Source organism: Chenopodium quinoa, unplaced genomic scaffold (genome assembly GCF_001683475.1).
Source record: "Chenopodium quinoa cultivar QQ74 unplaced genomic scaffold, ASM168347v1, whole genome shotgun sequence".
Lineage (NCBI taxonomy): Eukaryota > Viridiplantae > Streptophyta > Magnoliopsida > Caryophyllales > Amaranthaceae > Chenopodium > Chenopodium quinoa.
The window spans coordinates 1,206,689-1,227,527 of NW_018743906.1; the positions used below are offsets into that span (position 1 = coordinate 1,206,689).

The window sequence follows — 20,839 nt, forward strand, 5'->3', positions numbered from 1 at the left end:
TGTATATTTTTATATATTGTTTAGGCTAAACGATAGGATATAATAAACATGTTCTAGAAATAGCAAATTCTTAATTGTAAGAAAAATTCCCCCTTGGAAACTTTATATTTCACTATATAATAGATGATAATTAACTATATTGTAAGATAGACATAATCATGTTAAACACTAATGAAAATTACACTATGACAAAAGGGTTGATTACTTCTATATAAACTAGTCAGACCACAACTGTAATTTATGGTTTCCATGTCTTATTTCTATAAGAAGTCAACAAAATATCTATGTCTTATTTATATTTCATGACCAAATTTTATTAACTAAACATAAGCCAAAATGGTAACATCACTTAACTACATGTCAAAACCTCTCCTCCTAATCTTTTATCATTTGTTGTTGTTTTTGATTTCTCCTATTGCAGCCTCAAAGCTAAACCATGCTTCCCATATATGTATTCATGACACAGGTAATTACACACAAAATAGCCGATACGAAAACAATCTCAACGCCCTCCTTAAAGATCTCATAGCCCATGCCTCCAAAACTAAATACTTCAACACCACTAGTGGTGAAAGCCCGGACAAAGTATACGGTCTATTCTTTTGTAGAAGTGATATCACTACTCATCTCTGCAATGAGTGTGTGCAATTGGCAGCGAAGAATATTACACAATCTTGTCCTAAAATAAAGACCTCGTTTATGTTTTACATGGAATGTACACTGCGATATGCAAACAGCTATTTTGACAACAAGCCGGAAAGTTATGACGCTTGGATGAGTTGGAGAAGCCCCGGAAACATGTCTGATTCGGCTAAAATAGAGGAGGTACTTCCCAGTACAATGGAGAACATTATAATGAAAGCATCTTACCAAGATGCTTATCACGGCTATGCTACGACAGAGGCTAACCTCTCTCATGGTCGGAAATTATACTGTCTCACGCAATGTACTCCTGATATACTTGGCTTACAGTGTGAAACTTGCTTGCATTTTGCTTATGGAGATATGATGGATGATTGTTGTAGGAGCCAAACGCTGGCGATACTTCGGCCTAGTTGCATGCTGATTTATGGTATATCACCTTTTTATCCAATGTTGCCTCCACCTCAGCCTTCTTCACCACTCCCACCAGGTACTAATAGTCAATAATGAATGTAGACCTATTGATTAATGCATCAATTAAACTAGTTTTAATCAACTCTTTTCAGCTTCGATATTGTACTTTTCTTTTGATATATGATGGATTAATTAAAATTTATGCACATAAAGCCGTCAAAATTACTACTCTCTCCATCCCAATAAAATGCAACATTTGACATTGTACAAGCTAGTTACAACTTTTATTTCAAAAAATTGATGTTTTGAAAATTTGCTAAGAAAAAAAATAATCTTATAATATTTCTCATGGTTGAGGCTCAGGAATAAGTTTTATACTCTATTAAAAACGTTGCTCGAAGTTAACAACAATAATTATTTACCTTGAAGAGTCAGATGTGCATGTTATTGCAATTATTTTTGAAGCATATCCTAATACATGTAAGCATTCCACATTGATATAAAATTGAGAAGGTCGAATACTTTATAAGGGGATAAACCTTTTATTAAACAATTGTAAAAGTTTTTTTTTTTTTTTTTTTTTTTTTTTTTTTTTTTTGGGTCTATCTTATTAACACTCCTTTACTCCTACAGAATCCAGTGCTGCTGCTGACAAGAGTAACGGTGCTATTTATTATATTATCAGAGCTGGAATTCCTGTTGTAGGCTTCATAGTTCTTCTTCTTTGTGCCATTACTGCTTTCTACATTCATAAAAGGAGAAAGACGAAACAATGCTCGGGTAGGTTCGATTTAAATGGTGCAGATAGAGTTAAAAGTTAATTAGCTCGTGACATAAATAAGAGCTTATGCCATTCATTTAAGTATTACAGAAAATGATAATGCTACCCTCGAGTCATTGCAATTTGATCTCGAATACATCAAGGTTGCAACAAACAATTTTTCACAAGATAATTGGCTTGGAAGAGGTGGATTTGGCATTGTCTACAAGGTGATGGACCTTCACCTTTGTATAACTTCTGATCATAAATAGTTATTACCTGATTGAGAAGTGTATATCTTGTTTAATTTTCATCAATTCAGGGCAAACTGCCTGATGGCAAAGAAGTAGCCGTGAAGCGGCTTGTCACAAAGGATTTAGGGAGGGGTGGCGATGAGCAATTTAAGAATGAAATTCTTATATTGGCTAAGCTCCAGCATCGAAACTTAGTGACACTTTTAGGATTCTGCTTGGAAGAGGATGAAATGCTTCTAGTTTACGAGTTTTTGCCCAACAACAGCCTCGATTATTTTATATTTGGTATGGTTAATCTATGTTGAAATAATAAATAGAGATGAGAGAAGGGAAAGAATAATAAAAGTTGTAATTAATCAAACTACAATGAAAGCCTTATATAGGTATAACAAATAGACTAGGGATGCATTACATCATATTCTCACGTAACAACTTACTGTGATACTAAAAGTAACCACTAACTTCTTATTCCTAAATTTAAGAAAAGTCAACAATTAACTTTGAATCACTAATCCACGATATATCCAACATACCCCCTTGATTCATATTAAAGTTCATGACATTCACTAATTAACAACTTGTACTAGAAAATAGCAACTAGCTATATATCGTGATATTTGGAGCATCAATCAACAATCTACATGTAGGTTTGGTACGAGTACTCAATGTACTATGTTATGTTAAATATATTCTAAATACGTTTTTTATTTTTAAAAAAAAAACTGCAGATTCATCTAAGAGGCATACATTTCTACGATGGGAGACACGCTTTAAAATCATCAATGGTATTGTAAGAGGACTTATCTACCTTCATGAACAGTCAAGACTTCGAATCATTCATCGAGACCTAAAAGCTGGAAATGTTCTCTTGGATGAAGAATTTAACCCTAAGATATCAGATTTCGGTATGGCAAGACTATTCAACATTGACCAAACTCAATCAGTGGCAAGCAAAATTGTTGGTACTTTGTAAGTATATATATACTCTGTAATATATTGCAATTCTATAGTTGAAGATCATAGTTAGTTTCCAACCACATCTAATTAAATGTGATCCAATTTTGGTGTAGTGGATACATGGCTCCGGAATACGTGCTTCAAGGCCAAGTTTCCATGAAGTCGGATGTCTATAGTTTTGGAGTTCTAGTATTGGAAATTATAAGCGGGCAAAAAATTAGCTCATTTCGATCTGAACAAAATCTAGAAACCCTTCTTGAATTTGTAAGTTTGCTAATACAATATCTCAACAACATTACCTTATTTGGTTTCATTCCATGCTAAAGTTACATTGATAGTAGTACATAAAAAAAAATTTAGTTAGTCATCATTCAAAATTATATTGTAGTAGTTTGAAATTTGACTACTATAATGTTTTAATGATTATACAGTTCATGATTGACTTGTTTTCTTCAAGTAATAAAGTACATTTCTTAGACGGTTATTCTTCACTCACACATGGGAAACTACCAATAATCTTAGACCACTTGATCGAGTAGGCATGAGTGCTCAATTTCTCTAATTGCTGATCTTGGAACATTTAATTTTCTAGGTGTGGAGAAATTGGATAGAAGGCACAGCATGGAATGTTGTGGATCCTGCATTGTCGAACGCTCATAGCATGGAGATTCTAAGATGTATCCATGTTGGCTTACTGTGTGTACAACAGAACCCAAAAGATAGACCAACTATGCCTCTAGCTGATCTTATGCTAAGAAGTGATCCCATCTCCCTACCGGTGCCATCGAAGCCTGCCTTTTTCGACCGTGGCAACATGCTAGACAATGCTCCACTACAGGGTAGTACTTCAAACCAATCTAGTAATAACAACTTTGTTGGGAATTCAACAAACGAGGTTTCCATAACGGAGCTTCACCCTCGTTAACATTCATGAGTATCAAAGTTAATCTTACAATGCCATATTTCCTTTTAATTTCTAAGAAAAATATTGTTATGACACAGTACATAGCCTGCAAATTGCAAATTGAAAATTGAACACTGTTCGTCTACTACAGAAGATTGTACATGCGGTTACTTTGGTTTTATAATTTCAATATTAATTTAGAATTTTTTACAACATATTGGGAAGAATCATCAGCCACACACCATTTTACATAAACGAGAAAATGGAGAAATAGAAAAACGAAAAAATAAATAAACTCTGCGAGAAATTGCCTAAGAGGCTACCAAGTAATAAAAAATGTTAGTAATTAACTACTCCACCTGTTAAAATGTAAAATGTTAGTTGTAATGTAGTACTACCTGTCTACCTTCCATCGGATTTCCACCCTTGACTTTTCTTTCCGACTTTGACCATCTCACGTAATCCTTAAGTGACTTTTAATACAGTAAGTCATATCTCCCTTTTTCCCAAATCAGTTAATTCTATTATTCATAAAAACGTTATTCTCTCATCTACTCTCCCTCCCTTCATTATCACTCCCTCAACCATCACACTGATGATATAGACTAAATTTACAAAAGCATTTAAAGATCATTAATGGAGAAGTGCAGAGGACATTGAAAATGTGCAACAAAAATAAAGCAATTGCGTTACATAAACCCTAATTTCATGAACACCCAGTTTTGTTGACAAAGAACAACAATTGAAAAAGGGTTTCGATTGAAAACAATTAAAAACATATAAAATAAAGAAATTCTACCTTAATTACAAGCAAGACAAGAGAATTGGCTGGAAGGAGGGGGAATACAAAGTACAATTAAGGGATTTTGGGGGTTATAAGGGGCTGATCAATATAATTGGATACGTAGCAAGAGAATTTGGGGAAAAAAGGGAGAAACTCCATTAACTATTACTAAAACAGAAAATAGTTGACATTATCCTCTCCCCAAATTATATACGTATCGCTTTCTCATAAAAAACTTTCCCGTCAAACGCACTTATGACGTCATATATATATATATATATATATATATATTTATATATACTACCTCCGTTTCATATTATTTGCAACAATTAGACATTTTTCCTCTCTACTTTATGTCAAATCGTTGCAAATAATATGAAACGGAGGTAGTATATATATTTTTTATTTTTTTTTTATTTTTTATTTTTATGAGTTGGTTATTTTTATTACTCTTTTTTATTTCAATCTTTTGACTATGTCAATAAATAAATAAATAAATATATATTTAACTTAAACTTTTTAGGTAACTGATAACTACGAAGTTTTTTTTAGAAAAAAATAAAAAATAAAAAAGGTTTTAATGCTATTTGTGTGTTTTTGTTTTTTTACTAATTGTGCAAGCAACCTAGCTATGAAGTCATGCAAATACTAATAATATGAATGTTTGTTATACAAAAATGAACTAATGTTGGTAAGTGTTACATTATTTTTTATTTCTAAGGTGCTTCACTACTTTTTTTTTATTTAAATTAGAATTGATAGAGTATAAAAACATAATCTTGGACTTCAACTATTGGCTTAAGCTTTTTATTGAGTTGGTCATTTAACAAGGATTTTTAGATTACAAGTATTTTTATTTTGTATTTCAAACTCTTAGATGGAGTATATAATGAATTCGTATGCATATGGTTTGATTAGTTCAGATATATTGGCATTCAATTTTATATTTTGTTACAGCTCATGTAATTTATGATGATTGATATGTTTGTATGATCTAATTTACAACTCATGTAATTTATGATGATATGTTTTTATGATCTAATTTATAAGCATTTTATTGAGTTGGTCATTTAACAAGGATTTTTAGATTACAAGTATTTTTATTTTGTATTTCAAACTCTTAGATGGAGTATATAATAAATTTGCATGCGTATAATATTTGATAAGAATATTTACCAAAAATCTTACATACAAATGTGCTTTAGTATCATTGAATACTTTTGGACTTACCTATAATTAACCAAATTTACAAATTTGACATCAGAAGGGTAATAACACTAGTAGAAAAAAACATTATGGGAAGCAGTTCAAACCCCCAAATGGGAAGCGGGTCTGAACCGCATGGGTTTAGGGGGCTTGCCAATTGCCAAGCAAATGGCAAGCGGTTCAGAACCGCTTCCCATTTGTGGAGAATGACAAGCGGTTTGGCGCCAAAATCGCTTGCCATTTGCACTTCACATAACATTATGTGCAGTGCAAATGGGAAGCGGTTTTGGCGCCAAACTGCTTCCCATTTGTAATTTTTTTTATTTTAATATATATAATAATTAATAATAATAATATTATTAGTGACCTGTTTTGAGAAGCACATTATTCTAGTTTTTTAAAAATTATTATTATTATTAATATTATTATTATATTAATTAATATTAATAAATAATAATTAATTAAAAATATTACAAATTTTGGAATAATAATAATTCAATAACAATAAAATGCATAATAATAATAACATATATAAAACTCATAAATAATGTATAGTACTAATTACAAATAAGTAATATAATGTACATATGGATTTACGTACTATATATAAAAATAAAAAAGATACGGTATGTAACAACTAAATATTAATATTTATTATTGTTCATAAAAAAAAATAATAAAATAAAACTCAATCCAAGTCATTATCTAACTAACACATATATATTATATATTCTACCTAGATGCCATCAAATGTCACAAAAAAAGCCCACATGTCGCGAATTTCATCAACCTCTTCCTTTGTCAAAGGGCCTTCCCTTTTACAAACCTTTGAAAACAAAAAAAATACCAAACATTAAACATCATTCATATATATTACATAAAATTCAAACTAATAATTAAAAATAATAATGTATATATGTTAAATAATTCAAACATCATTCTAACTTGCCCGATTTAGCATTCAACTAAGTTTTAGGACGGCTTTTACCCGAAATCGCCTATTTCACTACTACTTTGCCCGTTTTCTACATTTCTTATCTAATGAGCTATTTGTCTATCATAACATGTCAATTAAAACTAGTCTTTGGTGTCCAATGTTTGAAATCATAGCAAATTAGCATTATTCTAAGTTTTAGGACGGCTTTTACCCGAAATCGCCTATTTCACTACTACTTTGCCCGTTTTCTACATTTCTTATCTAATGAGCTATTTATCTATCATAACATGTCAATTACAACTAGTCTTTGGTGTCCAATGTTTGAAATCATAGCAAATTAGCATTATTCTAAGTTTTAGGACGGCTTTTACCCGAAATCGCCTATTTCACTACTACTTTGCCCGTTTTCTACATTTCTTATCTAATGAGCTATTTGTCTATCATAACATGTCAATTAAAACTAGTATTTGGTGTCCAATGTTTGAAATCATAGCAAATTAGCATTATTCTAAGTTTTAGGACGACTTTTACCCGAAATCGCCTATTTCACTACTACTTTGCCCGTTTTCTACATTTCTTATCTAATGAGCTATTTATCTATCATAACATGTCAATTACAACTAGTCTTTGGTGTCCAATGTTTGAAATCATAGCAAAAGATCATTTTACTCAGTTTTAGGACGACATTTACCCAAAATCGCCTTTTCCACTTCTACTTGCCCTTTTTTTTTTATATTTTTTTCCGTTTGGAATTTTTTTTCATAAACATTGTCCATAATACACTAACAATGCAAGTACGCAAAAATTACACAAAGTTTCATGAACGGCTCGGTTTCACGAACGGATGCTGCCTGGGCTGCTGTAGTAGCTGCCTTGGCAGCTGCCTGGTGGCTGCTGCAGCTGCCAGTGCAGCTCCCTGGTGGCTGCTGCAGCTGCCTGTGGCCGCTGCTGCAGCTGCCTGTGCAGCTGCCTAGGCTGCTGCTGCTGGTGCCTGGGCAGCTGCCTAGGCTACTGCTGCGGCTGCCTGGCAGCTGTTGCAGTTTGGTGGCTGGCTGCTTGCAGTTGCCTAGCATAACCCGAAGCTGTTGCCTCGGGTGCTCACTTTCCCAATTTCTTCATTTCTTACCTAATGAGAAGTTTCTTTATTATAACATGTCAATTATAACTAGTCTTAGGTGTCTAATGTTTGAAATCATTGCAAATTAGCATTCTACTAAGTTTTAGGACGACTTTTACCCGAAATCGCCTATTTCACTACTACGTTTCCCGATTTCTACATTTCTTATCTAATGAGCAATTTCTTTATCATAACATGTCAATTATAACTAGTCTTAGGTGTCTAATGTTTGAAATCATTGCAAATTAGCATTCTACTAAGTTTTAGGACGATTTTTACCCAAATCGCTTATTTCACCACTACGTTGCCCGATTTCTACATTTCTTATCTAATGAGCAATTTCTTTATCATAACATGTCAATTATAACTAGTCTTAGGTGTCTAATGTTTGAAATCATTGCAAATTAGCATTCTACTAAGTTTTAGGACGGCTTTTACCCGAAATCGCCTATTTCACTACTACGTTGCCCGATTTCTACATTTCTTATCTAATGAGAAATTTCTTTATCATAACATGTAAATTATAACTACTAGTAGGTTTCTAATGTTTGAAATCATTGTAAATTAGCATTCTACTAAGTTTTAGGACGGCTTTTACCCGAAATCGCCTATTTCACTATTACGTTGCCCGATTTCTACATTTCTTATCTAATGAGAAATTTCTTTATCATAACATGTCAATTATAACTAGTCTTAGGTGTCTAATGTTTGAAATCATAGAAAATTAGCATTATACTTAGTTTTAGGACGGCTTTTACCCGAAATCGCCTATTTCACTACTACGTTGCCCGATTTCTACATTTCTTATCTAATGAGCAATTTCTTTATCATAACATGTCAATTATAACTAGTCTTAGGTGTCTAATGTTTGAAATCATAGCAAATTAGCATTATACTTAGTTTTAGGACGACTTTTACTCGAAATCGAACCGGAAAAAAGTAAAAACAAATACCTCCTCAATGTGTTGGGCTTCAGTGCACCTATTGACTATGTCATTCATAAACGTCATCACGTAGAGGGCACAGTCAACGCTGTTGTCTTGTTGCGCACACTAAAATGACACAATGTTAAAATAGTCATGCATAGCCAAAACTCAAGGCAATTTTTTTAAAAATTCAATATATCGAGGCTTTACCTTCGCATATTTCCACGTGGGACCCGCAACCGAACGACAATTCAACTTCTTCATAACACTTCAAAAAAATAAAAAAAACAAACGATTTAGGAACATAGTCACTCAATCACTTAAGTGATGATACAAAACAATATATAGGAAGCGGTATGTACCTATTCAATAGGTTATTCACTAGCAACTTCCTTGGTGGCCATATACGAGCCGAGTCAAAGTAGTAGATTGTGTTATTGGAAACACAAATCACCATAAGGCTCCAATGTAGACTACATGTATATTAAAGCAAATATCATATCAATCAATTGTTATGCGTCAACATCTATACTTAACAAACAACCTAAGAGTGATATATTTACACTTACTCCTCAAAACAAGGGGCTAATAAGAACTTGTATCCCGCACGCATTGATTCTCTAATAGCCCGCTCAAGGTAATCTATCACATCACGAGGGTTATTCAAGAATTTGGTTACGGAGGTCTGCTCGGGGCATAACCACCCAACTGCTGCTTCACCATCGGGTTTACTAGCAAGGAGCTCCTGTAGTGACCTTCAAGAAAGTAATGTGTGCAAGTAATTACTAGTTGCATTGTTTTGGTATGAAAATATCAAAAATACAATATTTTTAGAAATAGTCTCGTTAATTTACCTCATGAATGTTTGAATGATGGATATGTTAAGCATGGAACCGGTTAGAAATTCCGTCACATCCTCTCTAGAAATGTATGCGATCGCATCCTCATCATAGTGGAACAATGCCTTAGGCAAGTTCACTTGAATATGTGTACATGTAGGCAACTCACTAACACGGTTGTGAAGAAAAGTACATGCTTTCGAAAGCGACCTAAGGACTTTGGCTTCTACTAGTGGAGTACATGAAGCTCTCGAACTCTTCTTCGACACTTGTCCTTGTTCCATCTTCAGAGGACCTTCTTCCTTGGATTTTTGCTTCTCCACCTTCTTTCTTTTAGCGGACTAAATTTCCATAGTAATCTAGTAGCATAAAAAAACATGGTCATTGCACAAAGCACATGTTAATCTAGTTACATACAAGTAGTTACATACAAGTATTGTTTACTTACCCCTCATACCAACCTCAACCGATCACGTGGCCATTGCACAAAGCTCCCGGTCGCGTCACGCAGCTTAAAAAAATCATATTCCTCTCTAGGCACCGGTAGTGGTAAGTCCTCAAACCCAGCAACTATAGAATCGATCCCGACCGAGATGTAATGGGTGCTAGTATTAGACTTAAAATGCACCTTATCAAAAGGTTGTGCACTACCATACCCCACCAACTGCAACTGTCCACCAGTTGTTTCCCCGGGGTGAAGAAGCTCACAAGGCGTCTCTTCCTACATATTTGGTTAGGAGTCAGGACATAGATTAAGAAATAATAAACGAAAGCCTAACATAAGAAAAGCTGATTAGGTAGTGAAGTTCACCTTAACATCTGGAAAGGTTCAGGCATCGGATTTGCTCTCTTCAGTGACTCTACATTCGTAGGACTTGGATCATGCAAAAGTAAAATAATTAAACATGCAAACGACCTCATTAGACGAACTTCATATGACGTAATTCATCCTAGTACTAAAATTACCTCTCTCTCAACTACTGGATCGTCCTCGGGGCCTCTTGGGTGACTACATGAGTCTACTGGGGTACTCGAGGGAAATGGCAAAGGCGGCAAGTTCATGTGCTTCAGAATGGCATTGAATTGACTTTGCATCTACTGGGGTTCTCCACCTTAATTTATTCCTTTTCCTTCTCATCAATCCGATGTGTCGAATTAACACTTGATCTGCTTTTTGCTGATTTGGTGTATTCTGAACCCATCATCTTCTCCCACCCTAGTTGTTTCCCGCCAAAACCAATTACTCGCCCAGGGTGGTATGGTTTTCCCAAAGCTAAGGTGAAAGGATCATGTGCGATGCTTGGAGTCAGCTTGCCTTCAATCACTTCCGAAGTATGCTCGAGCTTTAACAACACATAAAAATTTATCAGATCTAAGTACAATGTACTTGACAAGGAAATACAATTAATAAGTAGAAAAATTTGCTTACAAGTGCATCTGCTACTACTTTCTTATCCGGTTGCATGACATACTTGCCGGTTTCCTTGTCCAACCCATGCATAGCACACCACCAGTCAATTGCATGAGTAACCAAAGTTGTCACCGAGGAAGAAAGTGGTTTATCAGTTGATGATATTATGGATTTGGGGTATAGACCCGCTTTGACCCACTTTGGTCTTGACTCCGCAAAGGTCTTACAACCCATATGATGATTATACAATTTCTTTCCGGCATTGATTCTAGCTTGTTCGGTTTTTTCCTACACATTCAGATATATATGTTAGCATCAGTCATTGTAAGAAACTAAATATGAGTAGCCGACTCTATTGATAAATAAAAACATACAAGTGCGGTCCTAGTGGAAGATATTTCCACAAACTTCTCCCAATCATCCACCGTTATTCGTGGATATAAATCCCATGGTTTCTTATCAGGTTTCTCTTCTTCTCCATCCGCAGGCACATTTTTCTTTGTTCTTCTCTTTCTTCTCTTATGGATCCATCTCGTCCTCAAGTAACTCTTGAAGTTTTTGAATCTCTCTTGTATAAAAGATTCAAACACTTTTCTCTTGGCCGGCTCATCAGGAATATGGAACATACTCTGTAATTGGCGCAAACATCCACGTTAGGCAAGAGAAAAAAAATGAAAAAAAGGAAAAAAATTAAAAAAAAGTTTGATTGCAATAAATACTTACCATAGTATCGTCCCAAAATGTTTGAAGAAACCCGTGAGGTATCTCGGCAAACTCAAGTGTGATTGGTATTTTACGAGTTAGAATGCCAACTTGACTAGAAAATTTGTCGCCCCATTGGCCAGTAGGTTGACCTAACTCATCAAACTCAAGCACCATAGGAACGCCGGGTTTCTTGAAAGCTTTAGTTTCACCCCTACTCTTTTTGTTCACCGGTGGCTTTACCCCTCCTCCACCACCGGTTTTTTTCACTTGCCTTTTGTAGACACCCATTTGTGTCTCCCCAAAACCAAACCCGGTGATGAGTACCTTTCACGTCGAATCATAATCGAATGAAACGAAAGTGTGGAAAGGTCTAGTGTTGCGGAAAGTTTTATTTCTTTTCTCTTCTCCCTGTTTTGGAAAACTTTATTTTAAGAAAACAGCCAATAAAGTTTGGTTGGTCCATAATATGGGTCCAATAGTGGTATAGTTGGATGGGGCTTGCAAAGACCTTTCCAACGATATATTATAAGCCCAATTCCGATGAATATTGAGGAAGTTATGACCAATTTACTAAACTGGGCCCGGTTTGAGCTTTATGTACGGCCCAATGATTTAGGGGAGGGCCTAATGTGATTTATCATTCCTAATGCAATTAGGAATGGTTTTAGTCTTCTAGAATCTTCTAGAAGGTTCTTTTCATTCCTAATCCAATTAGCATTGATAAGTTGACTTTGTTGACTTTTTAGAGTTTTAATCAAGATCAAATAGCATTTTTCGAAGAAATTATATTATTTTATCTTCCAGTACGGGAAATTTATCAGATTTTCGAAAACACGTTGAAATCCGGTTTGGCGTCTGTAGACACCCATTTGTGTCTCCCCAAAACCAAACCCAGTGATGAGTACCTTTCACGTCGAATCATAATAGAATGAAACGAAAGTGTGGAAAGGTTTAGTGTTGCGGAAAGTTTTATTTTATTTTCTTTTCTTTTCTCTTCTCTCTGTTTTTGAAAACTTTATTTTAAGAAAACAACCAATCCAGTTTAGTTGGTCCATGATATGGGTCCAATAGTGGTGTAGTTGGATGGGGCTTGCAAAGACCTTTCCAACGATATATTATAAGCCCAATACCGATGAATATTGAGGAAGTTATGGCCAATTTACTAAACTGGGCCCGGTTTGAGTTTTAAGTACGGCCCAATGATCTAGGGGAGGGCCTAATATGATTTATCATTCCTACTGTAATTAGGAATGGTTTTGGTCTTCTAGAACATTCTAGAAGGTTCTTATCATTCTTAATTCAATTAGGATTCTTTAGAGTTTTAATTAGATCAAATAGCATTTTCGACTGAAATTATATTATTTTATCTTCCAGTACGGGAATTTTATCAGAATTTCGAAAACGCGTTAAAAGGCGGTTTGGCGTCCAACCCCAGGCCTTGGCGCTTGGAACCAGGATTGGCGCCAGACGCCAGCCATTGGCGCCTGGCGCTAGCCACTGGTCTTGGCGCCAATGAGCCAGGGTTGGCGCCAAGGTGGTTCTGTGGTCTTCAGACTCTGTTTTGATAAATTATCTTTTTTGGCTGATTTTCTCTATAAATATCGTATCAAAAATTCCGTTTTCATTCACCAATTATCAACTATCTTCATCATCTACATCTATTAATCAATTCTCATCAATTTTCCAATTCTCATCAATTCTCTTCATTCATCATCTTTCGTTCATCAATCACCAATAACATTGATTCTTTAGTATTCTTTTCTATTTTGCTTTTTAATACGAAATTCCGCATTCACAGATCTTGATACACCTAGCCATATTCGAAGTTGCCTTCGCCCTAGACGTGAAAGGTTTTAATTTCTGAGGGTTTGGTCCCAAATCTCTCTTTCAATTATTTAATTTAATTGTTTTGATTATTATTTTCCTTGAAGTTACTAACGTGTGTATTTTGTAATTAGAAAGAGGTACGAGGCATCCAAGTAAGTACTTTATTGATTTATTGATTTTATGATGTAGACATCATGTTTATATTGTTATTTTGATTCCTAGTATCATGTCTAGGGTGTTTTTAATATCAAGCATGATTAAAAGTATGATGCTTCCTATGTTCTTTCTAATGTTTATTATTATTTATTATGTTGCTTGATCACCTTTTATTGCAGGTTAAAGGGAATTGGTATTTACAATCACGCTTAATAAGATAATTAATAATCTTGTTAGGGTTAATTGTGATTATAATTCAAGTGATCGCCAATAACAGTTTATTTGTGCATTAAATTCAACCAACATAGATTAAACAGGTTTAGGGTTAACCTATTGATTGTATGTTAGTCAGAAAGCGCACATGAATACGAGTTGAATAAAGTAGAGGCCTATTATTAGGGCAGGTTCAGTCTCTTTTAGGTTGGATTTGTACCTTCATCCCCGAACCCTTATTTGGTTCATGACCTTATGGAGTTGGCGATCTCTTGGATCGTTAAGGGGTGTAACCTTCACCTCGTGAACGGTTTACAAGTTCCTTAAAAACTTGTTGGCGACTCTTTTGCTCTATCTTCTTCCCTTTTGGACGCCACCGTACTTTAGTGTATGATCACAGTGGGGTTCAAGCTAGTGGGATTTTAAAGGCTTGAAATTATTCCCTACAGTTTTTGGCGACTCCACTGGGGAGGATTTCTATTTTAATTCCTGAATTTGTTTCGGCAATGATTTAGAATGAGTGGATGAGACTCAAAAAGTTCTACGTATTTCATGTGCGTAATTTTGATTAACATTGTGTCATATGCATAAAAAGGTTCTCATTGGAAAGACCATTTGTAATGAGTCAAAAACACAGGATTTTACACGTAGGAAATTTGAGAAATGTCTTTCACAACTAGGACTGAAATAACACCGCGTGAAACTGGATGATTTTATTGAGCACAGAAAGCTGATGAGGCATGTGGGAAGTAGCGTCAGGGGCTAGAGCTTGGCGCCACACTTTTTGCCGTAGCGCCAGACGCCAGTATTGGCGTCAGGCGCTACAGTTAAAAGTTGGCGCCAATCTCTGTTTGCTGGCGCCAATTTCCCCCAATACCGAGCCAGAAATATGCGTTCTAATTTCGACCGGTTTTTCGTATTGTTTGCTCGATCCTACTTCCTGATTGAATTTTTTCTCACTTTTCTGAAACCCATATGTGTTCTACATATGGACATAACCCTCTGGGAATTCATGCTCTATCTACCCGATTAAACGCTCGTGGCAACAAAGGGTACATCTGAGAGGTTGAATTCACCAAACCATGGAAGCGAGTTTTTTCTAAAAACTCGCGGTGTCCTATCCACACGCGTTAACCCTTCACGGTTAGGCTTCTACGCGGTGCATCTGGACAATTAACCATGGACCCTATTTGACTAAACCATATCCTGAACTTTAGAGAACTAGAGCCATTGTTAGGTTGCGAACTCATTGCATCATATTGTGCCTACTTGACTAATTGTGCATTATTTGTTGTGCATATATATTCCATGTTCCTCTTAACCGTTTGTTGATTGGTGTTGAGATTATAATTAATGACTTAAAGAACTTTGCCTAATTAATTGATTAATTAATTAATTGATTTGAGTCAATAAAGTTTTTTCTTCTTTTAATCGGAATTGACCTAGTACGACTTTAGGCATACCCCATTTGACTAATAATACCGAAAACAGTCCCAGACTGAGGCTCCAATATTGGTGCCAAAATTTGAGCTGTAGCGCCACTGTAAGGTGTGTAGCGCCAGACATTTACTAAAAAGTCTGGCGCCAATCACCATATTGTGACGCCAGTCCTGTCGCTTTGCCGACAGTTCGGATTATTTGTCGAGTCATCACCTAATGTCTAATTAACCAGTTTTCTAATTAATTCGGTTGATTTCCGCTGTCAATAAAACCTTGTCAGGTCATTAATCGAGTCTTGGTCACATAGTCTAGCCACATGGTCATGACACGAGTCTTAACATGTCACCTACACTCACTAGTCTTAGCACACACTTTGAGTATACATCACCATGGCCATGTCTTAGGTTCATGCATGAGTCGGTTTTTTTTTCCGTCATTTGAGTTGAGGTGGTACATTCTATTCTTAATTCTTCACATCCCTCCACCTAAATCTTCTTACATTCTTTCATATTTCTTCACCTCCTCCATCCATTGCATGTTGAATAAAGTTTGAGTCAAATAATTAACAATAAGTATCCCCAAATTCCTTTTCCACAGTACTTGGTCGAGGAGAGAAGGGCGATTAATCAAGGACAACCTCTTTATTCAAGTCTCGCTTTTTGATAAACCGATTAGTAAAAAGAGGAAGGCTAAGAAGATAATGGCAACTCAAGAAGAAGTCAATGAGCTTAGGAACCAATTGGTTACCATGACTGAAACACTGAATCTGCTCACCCTCAAGGTTGATGATCCCGTGAAGCTACAACAGATGGACCTCATGCAAGAGAGCCTAAGTAAGTTGTCTAGAGATTACAAGTTTCAAGAGCTTACATCACACGGGGTCTCGGTGGACAAAGATCTTCTTCCGCAGAAGTTCAATGCCAACGACATCCCAAAATTCAAGGTAACCGATAATCCTTACTTCCATTTAAGAGCTTTTGAAACTATAATGACCATTAAGGGTATCGATAAGAAGGTTTTCCTCTCTCTGTTCCCACTATCTCTTGAAACCGTTTGCCAATAATGGTTCTTCTCCCTTGACAAGGAGAAAACCTCTACCTGGGAATCGATAGCAAACGCTTTCGCTGATAGATATAAGTGCAACATCCAAGTCGAAACCGATCATAGACAACTTGAGATGCTAAGACAAAAAGAAAATGAAGGCTTTACTTCTTTCTTTAATAAGTGGAGGGAAACTTCCGCTAATATGATTGAAGTCCCCACCGAAAAGGAATCTGTGAGGATGTTTATCAAGAATCTCCAAGAAAAGTATTCGAAGCACCTAAAATATCAACACAATTTGAATACTTTCAAGGCCGTTTATGACATCGGAATTGAAATCGAAGATGACCTTGCAAAGCAAAAAGCTACTAACAATAGTAACCACGGTGGCTGGAAAGGAAAGAAGAACGACAATCCTTCTTCTTCCGAAAACGCCCACTCTAGTAACAATGTTAGTACCTTTGATCTCAGTGAAGTTTTAGCCATGGATAACCAAGGATCTAAGAAGCAACTAAAGAAAGACTTCACCCCCATTGGGATGAGTTACGATACTGCCTTCGATCGACTCCATGCCAAAGGAATTATTACTCCCATTGGACTTATTCAAGATCCCGCACCTGAAAAGAGATTGCCTAGTTGGAATCCAGACGAACACTGCAAGTACCATCAAGGTAGGGGTCATACTACTGAGAGCTGTTGGAAACTAAAGGAGGCTATCCAACATTTGATTGATAATAACAAGCTTCCCATGCCTCCAGTTAACAAGAAGACTCGGTGATGATGAAGCAAATGACACAAGACAAGAGGCGAGCTGCAACGACAAGATTCGTGACCTCTTTTTCTATTTCTTCTTCATTTTTTTCCTTTCCCCAATAAGTCTAGAATAGGCACCTTTTCTTTTCTTTTAGATTAATTTTATAGGTTTTTTTTTCCTTTTTCCCTTTTTAATAAAATGAGCATTTATTTCCTTGAATATGATCATTTCATTACATTGCATTCAAAAAAAAAAAAAAATCCATGTCGAATTAAGCACAAGGTATACCAAGGATTTGAGGCACCCCTTGTAGCCACATCATATCTCCTTTTGCCTTTCAATTTACACATCCTTTCTTCATAAACCACTTTGAGCCTCGTCTAACGATAGACCCTTCTTTATTCAACCTACATCTACCTAACCTTGGGATGGGATGGCTTGCAACTTGTGCAATTCTAAAGAAAGCTTGAGCAAATTCAAAAGATAGGAATAGCAAAAATAAGCAATAATAAAAAACAAAAACAAGTGTACAAAAGGGTAAGTGTTCCAATGTCTTTGATATGAAAATATCTTCGATAAGAACACGTCTCAGATTGCGTCTCTTATCGAGTGCTCGGTACCGTGCCTGAGAAACATGAATGCCAAGTGAGTGATAGACCGCATGATCGAGATTGACCACACTTATTAAAATAAAATAAATTCTAAAGCAAAAGAAAGAGCTAAAAAAAAAAAAGAGTAGAAAACCTCAAGCATGAAAATACAAAGATTCAGAAGCAAGGTTGCACACCTTGGGGGCTTGTCTAGGGTCTTGAGCCTTTATCCCCTTCTTCTATAACCTTTAGCCTAACCGCGTTACAACCCTTAAAAGACCTTTTTGAGGTATACACACTTGTGCGAGGTTCGGCTAGAGCTATGTTTGGCCTGATTCCTAACGGATACGTAGGCAACCTCACATCGAGGTGCGACCGTAATAAACATGCATTCATATTCACATTCACACACTTACACCATGATCATATCAAGGGATCCCCTGTGCTCATCCCTATTCATTTAGAGCTAGACTTGGGGGCTTGATCCTTACATCATTAGCTTACCTAGCCTAAGAGTCACCATTATTTGGCTCTTCTAACAATAATATTTTCCCACACACTTAGCTCTTGCGGCCTAGCTTTAGTGTCACTTTCACCCATGCACAGATGCATGACCAAATATACTTCCCTTAGGATCCCTTTGTCATGAAATCTTAACGCTGAAGCATGCCTTGTCACATCACAAACCAATCATAATTATCATAGCATCGAAGTATGAAGTGCTTTGCCTCCGTGCCTAAGTTACCCAAATACTTTCATTATGGAGTCAATAGTTGAGATAGCCTAGGATGAATTAATCCTTGCACCTTGAGAGATAGTATCAAATAACATTTGACTAAGCTCATTCAACATGCATCTTCAAACTTTTGATTTTCTTTTTCACGTCTTTCTTTTTCGGGAGAAAGTCGGTACCCTCAACACAATTGAGGGAAATTTTTTGCTTTTTTGCTTTTTTCGAGTCGCACGATCACATTACAATGCACACACGAGTCATGTACACATTGAGTCATGTCATGCCATATCACTTTGATTTGAGTCACACGTGTCATTTCACTTTGAGTCGAGTCAACCTCAAGTCGGTCGATCACACGAATCAAGTTTATGCCTTGAGTCGTGTCAAGTCAATGAGTCAAGCAACGTTAAGCCTTAGGTTAATCCTAAGATGATTAAAAAGATTGGCAAAGTTCTATAGTCAAAATAAATACAGGTGCAGCAGAACAGGGAAGACCCTATCGCAGCGTTCGCGACGAACACAGCAAGAAATAAAACGGAAAATTAAATTTAAAGAAGAATTCGTGCTGGCGCCAGTCCCTAGGCATTGGCGTCACTTTTTGTGCTTGGCGCCAGACGCCAATTCCAGCGCCTGACGCTAATGCCATATGTTTGGCGCTGATTGATTTTCAGCGACGCTAAAGTAGCCAGCCACCTGTTGGGGTTGTGCTAGCCTTCTGCAATATATTTTTGGGTTCCTTGGTACGCCAGTTAGCCCCTTTAAGCGATTTGACATGATTAAGCAATCGGCTTGATTACGTAAAGTGATCGACCTGATGAAAAGATCGTCTCACTTAGCTTAAAGCGCTTAAGCATTGGCTCATTAGCAAAAAGCACCGACATATAGGTTCAAGAGCATAAGGCACCGACATACAGGTTCAAGAGCAAAGAGCGCCGACATACAGGCATATCACAAGCAAAGTTCAGGCGAACTTTTAAGGATCGACAGGCATGGATCTTCGGTATTTTCCTTTGGGAAATTATCGCATCAAATGAGGATGACTTCAAGTAAAGTTATTTTCGACAGCGTTCGCTAAGATTGTGGAAGTTGTCACCAAAGATTTGAGAAGATAGCACAAGATGGGCGGTCTTCGACGGCATTCGCTAAGATTGTGGAAGTTGTCACCAAAGATTTGAGAAAATAGCACGAGATGGGCGGTCTTCGACGACATTCTCTAAGATTGTGGAGGTTGTCACCGAAGATTTGAGAAGATAGCACGAGATGGGCGATCTTCGACGGCATTCGCTAAGATTGTGGAGGTTGTCACCCGAGATTTGAGAAGATAGCACGAGATGGGGAGTCTTCGACGACTTTTGCTATGATTGGAAGGGTTGTCACTATGATTCAAGAAAAGGCTCAAGCTGCAGCAACATTGATCGACAGCGTTCCCTAGATTGCGGAAGATCGTCAAAACAAATAGCAAGACGGCGTTCCCTAGATTGTGGAGAGTTGTCACAAACAACTGAGGATTGTTTCAAGAGAAGCAATCTTCGATAGTATTCCCTTGAACGAGGAATGTTATCACAGCGGAGAAGGTAGTTTCAGGCGAAGCAATCTTCTAATTGGAAGCAGTTACGAGGCGTAGCGGTTTTCAAGCGGGATGACATTCTCTAGCTTGTAGGAGGTCATCAAAACAGATCGGTTACTTTCAGAGACGTGTGCTCTACGGTGCAAGATACGCGTTTCATAACTCTTTTATCTGTTTAACTAATGCTAGTTTTGCAGGTATCGGCGTTACAAGATTGATTTAGGATCGCAGAACGTTCTAAATCATTCTCCGTCCCTATCGATACTTTGACTTTCGTTTTTCGAAACTTGCGTTTCTCCAAACTCAGTCAAAGTGGGGGCTTCTGTAGACACCCATTTGTGTCTCCCCAAAACCAAACCCAGTGATGAGTACCTTTCACGTCGAATCATAATCGAATGAAATGAAAGTGTGGAAAGGTTTAGTGTTGCGGAAAGTTTTATTTTCTTTTATTTTCTTTTCTTTTCTCATCTCTCTGTTTTTAAAAACTTTATTTTAAGAAAACAACCAATCCAGTTTGGTTGGTCCATGATATGGGTCCAACTAAACTGGGCCCGGTTTAAGCTTTATGTACGGCCCAATGATCAAGGGGAGGGCCTAATATGATTTATCATTCCTAATGTAATTAGGAAGTGTTTTGGTCTTCTAGAACATTCTAGAAGGTT

General features: G+C 36.5%; 1 protein-coding gene and 1 long non-coding RNA gene across 2 annotated transcripts; one reads left to right on the forward strand and one right to left on the reverse strand.

The window, feature by feature from the left end:
• The first annotated feature begins 798 nt into the window (after nucleotides 1–798).
• LOC110686997 (putative receptor-like protein kinase At4g00960) lies at nucleotides 799–3,952 on the forward strand. The gene is made up of 7 exons (XM_021863632.1): nucleotides 799–1,132; nucleotides 1,690–1,836; nucleotides 1,928–2,046; nucleotides 2,139–2,355; nucleotides 2,799–3,039; nucleotides 3,141–3,291; nucleotides 3,620–3,952. The coding sequence occupies exons 1-7, from the start codon at nucleotides 799–801 to the stop codon at nucleotides 3,950–3,952; spliced, it is 1,542 nt and encodes a 513-aa protein (XP_021719324.1).
• Nucleotides 3,953–8,976: 5,024 nt separating this feature from the next.
• On the reverse strand, nucleotides 8,977–9,508 carry LOC110686892. Its single transcript, XR_002504344.1, has 3 exons — nucleotides 9,471–9,508; nucleotides 9,264–9,374; nucleotides 8,977–9,169 (listed from the first exon to the last, which is right to left on the reverse strand). It is a non-coding gene; the product is annotated as an uncharacterized LOC110686892 (long non-coding RNA).
• Between the last annotated feature and the right edge of the window lie 11,331 nt (nucleotides 9,509–20,839).